General features: G+C 37.6%; 1 protein-coding gene across 1 annotated transcript; it reads right to left on the bottom strand.

Moving 5' to 3' along the window:
- Positions 1 to 386: 386 nt before the first annotated feature.
- Positions 387 to 1,526, bottom strand: LOC149098036 (substance-K receptor-like). Its single transcript, XM_089278099.1, has one exon. The coding sequence runs from the start codon at positions 1,524 to 1,526 to the stop codon at positions 639 to 641; it is 888 nt and encodes a 295-aa protein (XP_089134225.1). The 3' UTR covers positions 387 to 638.
- Positions 1,527 to 11,592: the final 10,066 nt, after the last annotated feature.

Here is an 11,592-nt window from a genome sequence, read left to right as displayed (position 1 = left end):
AATTGTAATTTTTTTCTTTAGCAAGAGTGAGTACAAATGAAGATTGATTAAACATGTGATATGTTACATTATGTAGTATATTCCATTTACCCGAGTGGCCCATCAGGCCGGCGCTTATCTCCGGTTTCTGTAGCATAGAGCGACTAGGAGTATTTTTTCTACGCCCTAGTTGGGATGCTTGTCCATCGCAAGGTTATCCCCAGCAAGTTAAGTTCTCCGGCGTCCATTTATACACCTGGGGGAAGAAAGGCACACTACACAATGCCCCCGGCCAGGGCTTGAATCCAGACCGCTCGATCCGAAGGTGAGCGCACTAACCTTGAGGTCACCGCGCCTCCATACTGCTTTTCTAATGTAATATGTTATCGTTTTTATAATGAACGAAAACAAGCATAATATCGAAATAAAGTTACAAGGCTTCTGTAAACATGCGAAATTGTTATGTATTTGTTAATTGCGTATTTCATGTTTTTATATGGAGGATGCCTTACAATCAGCCAAACTAAGGCGAGGGGCCTGGAAACGACTGGTCTTACTACAAATAAATCCCGATTACACTTCATACGATGTCGTATGAAAGAACAACTCAAGATATTCCTCAAGAAAGGGACAAACTCCATCATTGATCCATATCTGACTTACATGTCACGGAGAGGAATAACTCGATCTTGGTTCAGCTGCTGAGGCCGTCTACGAAAGACTGCAACCAGAGCTCTTCTGAAGTCTGACATTCGCGTTGTGTATAAGATTGGATTCACAAGCGAGTTTACATAATACAGAAAATTCAGAACACCGTGTAATCGTGAATACGTGGAAACTAATTTGGAATCCGAATTGGCATAGTCGACAACGTGAAATATGGTATCTGGTAAATAAAACAAAAGAGATACAACAGTTGTGATTAACAATGTCATGGTCAGTTTTCTTTCTCTACTGGCTGCACCATGGTGTTGAGGCTGCGCTCCATAACGGACTTTAAAGCCAATGCGCGCGTACGAGATGCAAACAGTCACCAAACAAATTAAGTAAAATGAATTTCTTAAGTAAACATAATAACTACGCCGTGTAAATTCAATCAGAACTATAGAAGCAAGAAATAACAGCCCAGCTGTCAACCAAACGACAGAAATAACGATCGTATACTTCGACTTTTTTAGTACCCGATGTCTGTGCGGCCAAAACGTCGCGTGAAACCGTTCCAAAGCTATCGCCGTGATATTTATTAAAGATGCAACAGGAAATAAAAATTCAAGTGGAAATATTATATAATATGCCCAGTCTTCAGACGAGTACCACTTCCACAAATTACAGTAGTTATTTCCAGCGAAATAGAACAGCCTAATCCCAGCCGATCCTCCAGCCAGCATATCTACGACTGCCAAATTGATCATCAGGTACGTGCCGCGCTTGCGGAGCTTACGGGTTTTGATAAAAACAATTATTGCTATAAGGTTGATTGTTACTATAGCAACAGACTCCGCTAATCCTACAGTGATCCAGGGTATGCACTCAGATAGCGAAAACATCTGGGAAGATCGACTCTTCTTTACACTTGGCTGTTGGAGGGATTATCTTGACGGTCTGTTGAGGAAAACGCATTTTAATAAGTTTTTGACGTTTTTGATGTGTTGGAATGCTAAAAATTAACAGAGATGCCTTAATTATCCTGATGTATTAATGTTCAGATATTTTTTTTCTTGAAAACATTGGTGATACGTTTACAAAATTCCAGTCATATAAAAATTAGTAGCAATTAGATTTCTATCACCTCTCAGTAGCCACTCAGCCGTGTTCTTTTGGATTCCGCGAATCTGAATGGTTTTTCGTCTAGGCCCTAAAGTGGCAAAGATTGTTACAAATGTTAGATCAAAGCTATTGTCTTGATATCGGCTTCTTAATCATAATAATGTGAAATGAAATTTTATTTAAAATTCAATATTTATAGACACTTAGTCTGTCTTGTGAAGTTCTGTTAATGCAAACCAAATATTCTAGTTTATGCTTTGATCATTTCTTAGCATTTTTCGCATTTTTAGCACTCTGAGTTCCAAATAAAAATATGATTTACCGATGTGTTTAAATAATTATTTAATGGCGTGTGTTGAGTAATGTACATGTGAAGTTTATATGAAATAATTCATATATGAATTTCTTCTTTCCAATTGCTTAAATTGGAAAATTAACTGCGATGATCATTCTTCACTTTCATCCACAACCGCAGTTCATATATGAATTATTTCATATAAACTTCACATCATTTCACTCCTCACGGGAAGATATGAACTCGATTAATTGACCTCGCTCCCAATGTGTGGCTTCATAGCTCAGTTGGTAGAGCATCGCACCGGTATCGCGGAGGTCACGGGTTCGAATCCCGTTGAAGCCCTGATTTTTTTTTTCAGGCTTCTTCTTTCCAGTTGCTTAAATTGGAAAATTAACTGCGATGATCATTCTTCACTTTCAGTAATGTACATGATGATATTTTTACAATTCGTTAGGCCTTTCCACGAATATCATGTAACAACGCCAAAATATCTTCCAAGAAATTTTTAAATAATCTCGGTCTAAATATCACAAAATGTTTTCTAAATATCTCTTATATTTTTTCGTAAAAATAAGCCGATTTTGAATCACTTAGGTCAGAACTTCGCAGTAGTAGGAGTTGAGGAAGAAAATTCAGGCGCTTGGATGTTACCAGCATCCGCCATTTTGGAAAATTGCCGCTATAGCGCTTTCAGTGGTGTGGAATTTATTTTTTGGATGGGAACTGAATTGTTTCAATCATAGAATTGACTATTGTTTGAAGAAAATAGCGAGGAAACACAGGGCTACGCCAAAAAAAGCTACAAATATTTCTAAATATCCTTAAGTTTTCGAAATATCTAAATACCTAAGTATCCCGAAAACTTCCAAATATCCCAAAAAATATCCTGATATTAATGGAATTAAGGCCTACAGTTCGTGTTCATGAAATGATTAATTTTCTTGTAAGGTATCAAAAGCGCATTTCTGTCGATTTGAGCCACATTCATCGATTTCACAAATTCGTTGATTATGGAATGAAAGTCAGTACAAGCTGCAAGTTATTGGTTAAAAACAGAATAGAGCGCAAATTTTTGAAAATTGAAAATAAAGTCTTTTCGGGAGCAAAAAGTTTCTAGGGGTAAACTCTCTAAATAGACTTGCAGTGGTTCGTCCCAAGTCCTAAAAACAGGCAATGCAGATGATTTGACCACTGGGTTTATTCAGTCTGAAGACTAATTAATGTACTGAATTCATTAAATAACGTTATGTTAAGAGAAAATAATGTGTTTTAATTCTTCCTACAGTATTTTAATTGCCAATTTGGCGTTCTATATACTAGTGCCGGAGTACCAGAAGTCGCGAGTGTTATTCTAGTTTGTTAAATTGAATTTCAGATCTGGATCATTTTCGCTGAAAAGTAAAAACACACCAAACATTTATTTAAAATAAAATAGACAAAATTAGCATCTGGTTTAAATGAGGTCAGCGGCTAATGGCCAGTGAGGCAAATTTACTTCAAAATAAAAGATTTTCCCAATAATTAACCTCCATGGTACAGTAGTATAACAGAGTTTACGCCTCCATGTCTTGTCACCCGAAAAATCGAAAATGTGAATTTATCCACCTTCTTAGTGGTCCGGAATCCTAAATCCTTGAATCTGATTGACTAATCGCGCGCGCTCCAGCGGTCCTCATTTTCCCATCCGGAACCCGAATTAAGGACCGCTCCTAAATTTCGCTTCTAAAAGTTAGCGATAATCGTCAATCTTTTGCCTTTTTTTACACTTTCGTCGACGATTTGTTAACCCAAATTTACCTCTACTCACTTTTAAACGGCAAGGAAAGAAACTGTAACTAAATTCAATTCCGTGTTTTGAAGTTGTGAGAGTTTGCTTGGTTGTTACCTTGTAGCTTGGGTCTGTAATAGCGCATAATCCTGTGTTTCTCTCGCCGTGGAATTTGAGTTCATTCAGTTCAGTCGAGTTTACCTCTAATCGTTGAATTTCTGTGAATACACTTGACGAATTTCCTCGCTTTCTGCTATTCAATTTATGGTTAAAAAAAGTCTGATTTCAAGTGATTTTTTAATAGCAACGACTGATTTGATAACGATCAAATCTGATTTGATGCCGTAAAAAAAAGCAATTTTGGAGAACTTAACTGATGAAATAAATGCAACTAACATAAAGTAGCTCAAAATAAATCTGTTCTACATCAGGATATTTATGGAAATACATTTTTGTTTGCCTAGTATATGAGTTACTCGCTCGTTGCGAAGATTTTGTACGAATCGTTAGGACACGGCGCGCAAGCCGATTCAATGGCAAAGTTGGTTGCGGGAACAAACCCTTTTGTAATTAAAACTAATTATTATATAAACACCAGTGAAATACCACGATTTTTCCTTTTACTATATCTTCATCGCGCGCAGTGATACTATTTTTCTTTCACACTGTGAAGATATCATTCCTTTTTGATAACGTTTTTCTTTTGTCCTTTTAACTACACTTAAATATGTTGATGTATGATCGAACATCTTCGGATCTTCTTCGGTAGTCTTCGGCAATCTTCGGTAATCTTCGGAAAATGTTCAGAAATGTTCGGAAGCGTTCGTCTGGCCTTCGGAACAATTTTGGAAAATCTTCGGAAACATGTTATGCTTATGGTAGGTCCGTATAGTGAAAAACGGTGACCTTGGGCTTGAAAATGCTGCCCTCGGCCTGAGGCAGCATTTTCAAGCCCTCGATGACAGTTTTTCACTATACGGACCTGCCAGTCGGGAAATAACATATATCATATCTCTCAGTTAGTACGCACGCTGTGATTGGTCAATTTAATTTAGCGGGCCGTAATCTACTGTACGACCCGCTAAAATTTAAAGTTGTTTTTGTTGCCAAAATGTTTCGTGATTTATCGCCAAGTGTTCTTATCTTTTTCAGCAATTAAAAGTTTAAAACTTTCTTTTACTTCTGAAATTGTGTAATAAAACCTGCTAGCGACTTAAGAGTCACTTAACAACGATTTCGAATTGAGTCGTTTTGCTTCCGAAGTGCGTCAGAAATTTCAAGCCGTTCCGCGTGAACAGAAATCGTTCCTGAACCCGTCAGACACACAGTAGAGATGTAAAAAATATCTTACTAACCTCGTTTTCTCGTTCCGTACTGTAAGTCACGGATCCTCGATTTTCCCCTGCGATTTATGGCCCAAGCGCGAATCAATGGGGAAAAAACTCGGTCCGTAACTTACAGTACGGCCCTCGAACTCGGTTAGTAAGAGGTATTTATCAAATCCATTTTCGACCCCACCTTGTCGATAGGAAGTCCTTCTTAATGACTTGTCTTGCAACTTGAACTGCACAGACAAACTAAAAATATTTTACCATGCATTTAAACATTTCAGGAAACCAAAATATTACTTTTAGACCAACTGCGTTTTCTAATTGTTTCAGTTTTCAAGTTACATTGAAAAGGAAAAACCTAGTGCATTCTCAGTTGCATGATTCGGAAGGCGGAATTCTCGGATTTTCTTGAACTTTGAATGCCGCCTTAGTTTGCATTGTTATTAAGAAGTCGCTCCGAGTGAATTTTGTTAAACTAAAGCCCCGTCCACACTTCACTGGCGAAAAAATATTTGATGATCCTTTTGCGCAATTGAAACTCCAAATTTCAGAGCTTTGGATGAAAGAATTAGTAGAGGAAATGTTTCTTTTTTCTCAATATTGAACTTAAGTCAGCATCAAATTCATACATGTATACGGTTATTGACTTATTGCCTTGTAAATAAATATGAGAAGCAGAAACAATTTTCTTCATCAATAAAACAATACAGAATATAATTTGGTCAAAGCCAGATGGTTGCCACAGTGGGGTCTTTTAGATGTATAATGGAAAAGAAATTTAATGTTGTTTTGTTTTTCCACAAAGTTGTAACAATGAAATATATCCCAGGACGTTTTCAACACTTAAGTTAAAGGATTTTCTAGCAATTCAGTTTGGAAAAAAAAATAAACAGCCATTAATTGCTATTACGTCAACAGAATTAAACAATGGAAAACGCTAACTAAGCCAGGTCTTAACAGTCTTATCTTTTAACTGACAAAATAGAACAGTTAGTTGTAATTCAACGGAAGATGAACAAAACGTCCGTTCCAGTTGAACCGTCACGTTCATTCACGTGAATGAAATAAAGGAACTAAAAGTAGAACTCGAGGTATTTTCTAAAAAACCCGCCGCGAGTAATTATCACTAGTATTAGAACTGCTCATAAAAAAATAACCTGCATATTACTGATCACGAGTCCAACGTGAAATGTTTCAAAATATTCCATCCTAACTTATTCATGTTGTTTACGGGTTGATAATTATAGCTAGAGCTACAAAGCTAGAAAATTTCCGGAACTATAGAAAAACTATAAGAAAAATATAAATATCCTACCCACCTTATCCCACCTTTTCACTAAGACATCCTTCCTAGTGAGAAAACGTTTCACTGCAACGAGAGAAAAAAAAACGTTTGAAGGCCGGCTTGTTAAAAAGGGCTATATTTGTAAGCAATATAAACACCTCGTTTCGTGCAAAAGAAAAGTCTACCTCAGCGGGCAAGATTTTCTTGGGTACAGCCGGCTGTGGCATCCTAATCGCAAATAAACCTGTATTTTCATGGTACTCAGTATTAGTTTAGTTTTATCTCACCATTTGCGCGAGATATGCCACGGCTAATTTTGGGATCTGTTTTCCTCGTCCTCTTTGTTCTCTATTTGGATGTTTTTTGTTCAAAATTTTTCGAGGAAACTGAAAAGTTTTGACCATCTCGGTTACGAGGAGTTTCTTTTTCTTTACCTTTTGAAAAATGGTTTCACATGATTTAACTCGAATCTTTACAGGTAGCCCTAATTTTCATAGAAACTCTTGTTCATAAATTTGATAAGTCAGTCAAGAAAAAACAAACAGGGGAGTATATTGCTGAAGCTGAGGACTAGGCAATTTTCAAACAAGTCTAAAATGTTTCAAGCAGAAAACACGTTTTTCTCATTGTGAGAAAAATAACATGTCTAAAATGCTTCCTCACTCTCAAAACTGGACAAACTGAAGGATAAATGATTCGGGTCGGTTGGTATTACGTTCGTTTATCGTTTATCGGTTCAAAGCGGTTTACATAACTTACCTTTTTAAATGAAAATAACTGCAGCTTTTCTCGCTGGACAACAGCTCTTGAGAGCGGAGATAACCGTCACTGTTCAGTACACAACAAAGAATGAAGGGACGGTTTACAACAAGTGACGCTCAATAGATTCCGACTGACATACATGTCATTGGTATTGCCGGCTGGAATCAGCTTTATTCATAAACCAGCGCATGCATTCCAATTCTAAATTTTTTTTTTTTTTTTTCTAATTGATAAAAATTTACGGATTTCGGTTTCAACTTTAAATGACTCTTAAAATGAACCTCTTTAGTTTTACGTACGCTTTCGACAATACGAATTCACCCATGCAACCCTCCTTATAAGGTCCCAAAAACACACCATGATAACCATGAGAAAATCAATTCATGGGTTTCCCCTATATGAGTATGGTGCTCTACTATACTTGGCGTTCATTCTGGCCGCCGGAGCTCCGCTGTAAAATTTCATATGAAAGAGCAACTCAAAGATTAATTTATGTTATGGGTTTTTATTCTTCATAAAAGAAACAAACCCTCATAATTGATCCATGCCTGCATTACATCTCTTGAAGAGGAGTAACTGGTGCTTTTTTCAGCTGCTGAGGTTTGCGAAAGAAAGCAATCAGAGCTCTTCTGAAGTCTGGCATTCGAGCAGTGTATAAGATTGGATTTACAAGATTGTTTGCATAAAACTATCAGAGCAGCAGGTAGCCGTACATCCATATACACTAATTTGGAACTTGGATTGACAAAGTCGACAATATGAAATATAGCAACTGGTAAGTACAACAGAAAAGATACGACAGTCACGATTAACAAAGTCGTTGTCAGTTTTCTTTCTCTACTGGCTGCACCATGGTGAAATAAAAATATCACTTGCATAATAGAGAAAACTACTTATTATAAATGGGAGCCACATTAGCATAGATACAACAGTCACAATGAATAATGTCATGGTCAGTTTTCTTTCTCTACTGGCTGCACCATGGTGTTGAGGCTGCGCCCCACAACGGACGTTAATAACAATGGACACTTAAGAAACACAAATAATCAATATGAAGTGAAAGACTTTATTTAATGAGGGTGACCCGTGACAGTAACTTAAGTTACTGATAAACTTGGGGCCCTCAGCTTAAAATAATTAGAATGCTAAAAATATATTATTTACAATAAAATGCTAAAATACGATATTATTTACAATAAAATACTTAATTAAGTTACTATTAAAAATGGTTACAAATAATAAACTGGACTTACAATTTCAAACATACTACGAATAATAAGAGTTAAAAAATTCCATTAGTTTTCTGAGAGTTAAGAATAGTATCACATAATTTAGCCTTAAACGATTTAACGGACTTCTCTGTTTTTAAAGACCGGGGTAAACTGTTCCAATCTTTAATAGTTCTGACGGCGAAAGTGCGTCCTCCCTCAGAGGCGTTTCTGTGAGAGGGGCATAATAAATTTAAATTACAATTTCTAGTACTTCTCGAATGGACGTCAGAGTTTTTCCTTAAAGATGTGTTCATGTATTCAGGTAAAGTTCTGTTTATCCTTTTGTAGGCCAGTGCACATCGATTTATATAAGCTTCTTTGTAAAAGGGGATCCAGTTTAGCTTATTAAATAAAGTGACAGTTCGACTAGTACGTTGTGCTGCAAGAATAATACGCGCAGCCCGTTTTTGCATACGGAGAACTCTCTCGAGTGCCTCTTTGTTACACGATGTCCATACTGTGCTTGCATACATGAAGAGTGGTTTGATTACTGCGTTATAGTAGATCAATTTTTGATTCTTTTTCAAGTAGCAGCTTATATGGCGTAGAAGACCAATTCGTTTTGAAAGTTTGTTACATAGTTCGTCAACATGTGCTTCGTAAGTCAGGTTCTCGTCGATTATCACTCCAAGAAGTTTATGGCTACCAACTTGTTCAATTTCTGCATTTTGCATCCTAGCTTCAAATTTTCCTGCGTCATGGGTTATACGTCTGCGCAGACGCTTTCCCGTAGCCAACAACGCTTTGGTTTTCTTGGTATTTATAAACATTTTGTTTTCACTAGCCCATTTCTCAACTTCTGTCAAGTCCTTTGTTAATGATTTGTTTAGTGCAGGAATAGCTTTCCAGTCTGAGCTTAAAGACAAGGTGGTATCGTCTGCATAGATATCCATAGTTGACTTGTGAACGTTTAGAGGCATATCATTGACAAACAGGAGGAAGAGCACTGGTCCCAATATTGATCCTTGGGGAACGCCCTGTCTGATAGTCAGCTGTTCAGATGTGGTTTTCCCTAATGTAATAAATTGCTTTCTCTGAGACAGGTACGATTGAAACCAGGCAACAGACGGAGGGCTTGCACCGTAAATAGACAGCTTTTTTAGAAGAAGTTCGTGATTTATAACATCAAAAGCTTTACGAAAATCTATAAATACCAGACCGGTCACTTCGTCATTGTCCATGTTTTTCAGGATGTGATCCGTAAGTCTGATTAGAGCTGTTTCTGTAGAGTGACCTGACCTGAAGGCTGATTGATACTCATATAACATGTTGTTGTCATGTAAAAACTTAAGAAGACAGCTGGCTACGTGTTTTTCGATAATCTTCGAAAAGACAGGTAAAACTGATATCGGGCGGTAATTGTTGATATCGTTTCGTGTGCCACCCTTGTGCAATGGTGTAACTTTTGCTACTTTCCAACGGTCTGGAAAACTGTTTGTCGATATTGAAAGGTTCAGCAATTTGCATAATGGACTTGCAAACGCTGGTGCAATAATTTTGAGTACACGAATACTTATGCCATCGTGCCCAGAGGCCTTGTTACAAGCGATTTTCCCTATGGTGTCAATGATCTGCTTAGGCGTTATTGGAGGGATGTTGAAAGCCACATTATCATTCAATCGCGAAGAGACAAAATTTTTCAGCTTGGTGTCATCAAACTCTACGCCAGCGTCGTTTTCCTTGCCAATTTGATCTAGGATGTTTACGAAGTACTGATTAAGCTCATTTGCAATGGAAGCTTCGTCACTAATGATGTTGTTTCCTGTGTTTAATTCATCGATGCGAACTCGAGGTTTACTAGTCCCACTTAATGTTTTGAGTGCTTGCCAAACTCCTTTTGGATTTCCTTTGTTTTCGTCGATTTTCTTGCGGAAGAAACTTCTCTTTGTTTTTTTGATGAGACTTGTAGTTTTACCCTTTGCATGCGTATAGCGTTCCCAGTCTGCAGGCAGATTTGAAATTCGCGCCGTTTTCAACAGCTTGTCTCTTGTTTTCATAGACGACAAGATCTCTTTAGTCATCCAAGCTGGCTGGTTCGGGTTCTTGACGCGTTTAGATTTTAGTGGAATGTGCCTGTCCAAAACGTCATTTAGCATTGTTTCCATTGTAATCAAAGCATCGTTTAAATCATCAAAAACAAAGGCAATGTCCCATGGGGCACATTGTAGATCATGTAATAGTTCATTTGTATTCAGATTTTTGAAGTCACGATATTCTATGGTACTGTGGGTTTGATCTCTTTGCTTTTTGGAGTATTTACGTCTAATAAAAACTGTGTACAATATGTACATTGCATTAAATGAACTCAGTAACAAAAACAAGACCCCGAACTCCTTCATATTTCAAAAAAACTGCATGTAGCAGTAATTCATATCAGCCCAGTTGTAACCCAAACAAACGTAATCACCAATCTGTAAATGCTGATTGCCTGAGGGGCCAAAATGTCGCGTGAAGCCGTTCTATGGAAATTATAGTGATGTTTTCCTGAGATGCAACAAGAAACAAAAGAAGCAGGACCGCCAGAAGCAAACGCCACTCTTGAGATGAGTGCCAGTCCCACACAGTACACTCGGCTACAACCAGAAAGACTAGAAAATATGGGGCAACTCCCCCAGCCAACACATCTGCAACTGCCAGATTGACAACCAGGTATGTGCCACGCTTGAGGAGATTACGGTTTCTTATAGAGACAATTATTGTGATGAGGTTTAGTGATACTATAGTAACAGATATGACTACGCCTGCGGCAAGCCAGGTTGCACATTCGGGCAACGAAAACATCAGGGCAGCTCGGTACTTGTTTACGATTCTCAGTCGGGAGTAACTGTGGAGAGACATGCATAATTATGTCATTTCAGGTTAACCTGACGTTCTTTCAGTACACTCTTTTTTTTATAAGCATATTGTTTTTCCGGCCGAGGCTGAATCTTCTTATTTTTCTGCTGATTTTAGGCTGAAATTATTTTTGTGAATATTCTTAGTTCATAGCATATAACATTTCTGTTTCCGTATTTGGTGTATTTGGTGTATCTGATGTATCTGGTGTCTGGATGGTGAAGTAATTTCGGATCCAGCCTGCAGGCATTAAAGTCTGCTATGACGCACATAACTTCTTACAGAAATGTTATTAG

Source organism: Orbicella faveolata, unplaced genomic scaffold, assembly GCF_042242905.1.
Source record: "Orbicella faveolata isolate gen_17 unplaced genomic scaffold, um_ofav_v1 contig_46, whole genome shotgun sequence".
In the NCBI taxonomy this organism is placed as follows: domain Eukaryota; kingdom Metazoa; phylum Cnidaria; class Anthozoa; order Scleractinia; family Merulinidae; genus Orbicella; species Orbicella faveolata.
Note: the sequence above shows the minus strand (reverse complement) of the source record. Positions and strands in the feature narration are given on the sequence as shown.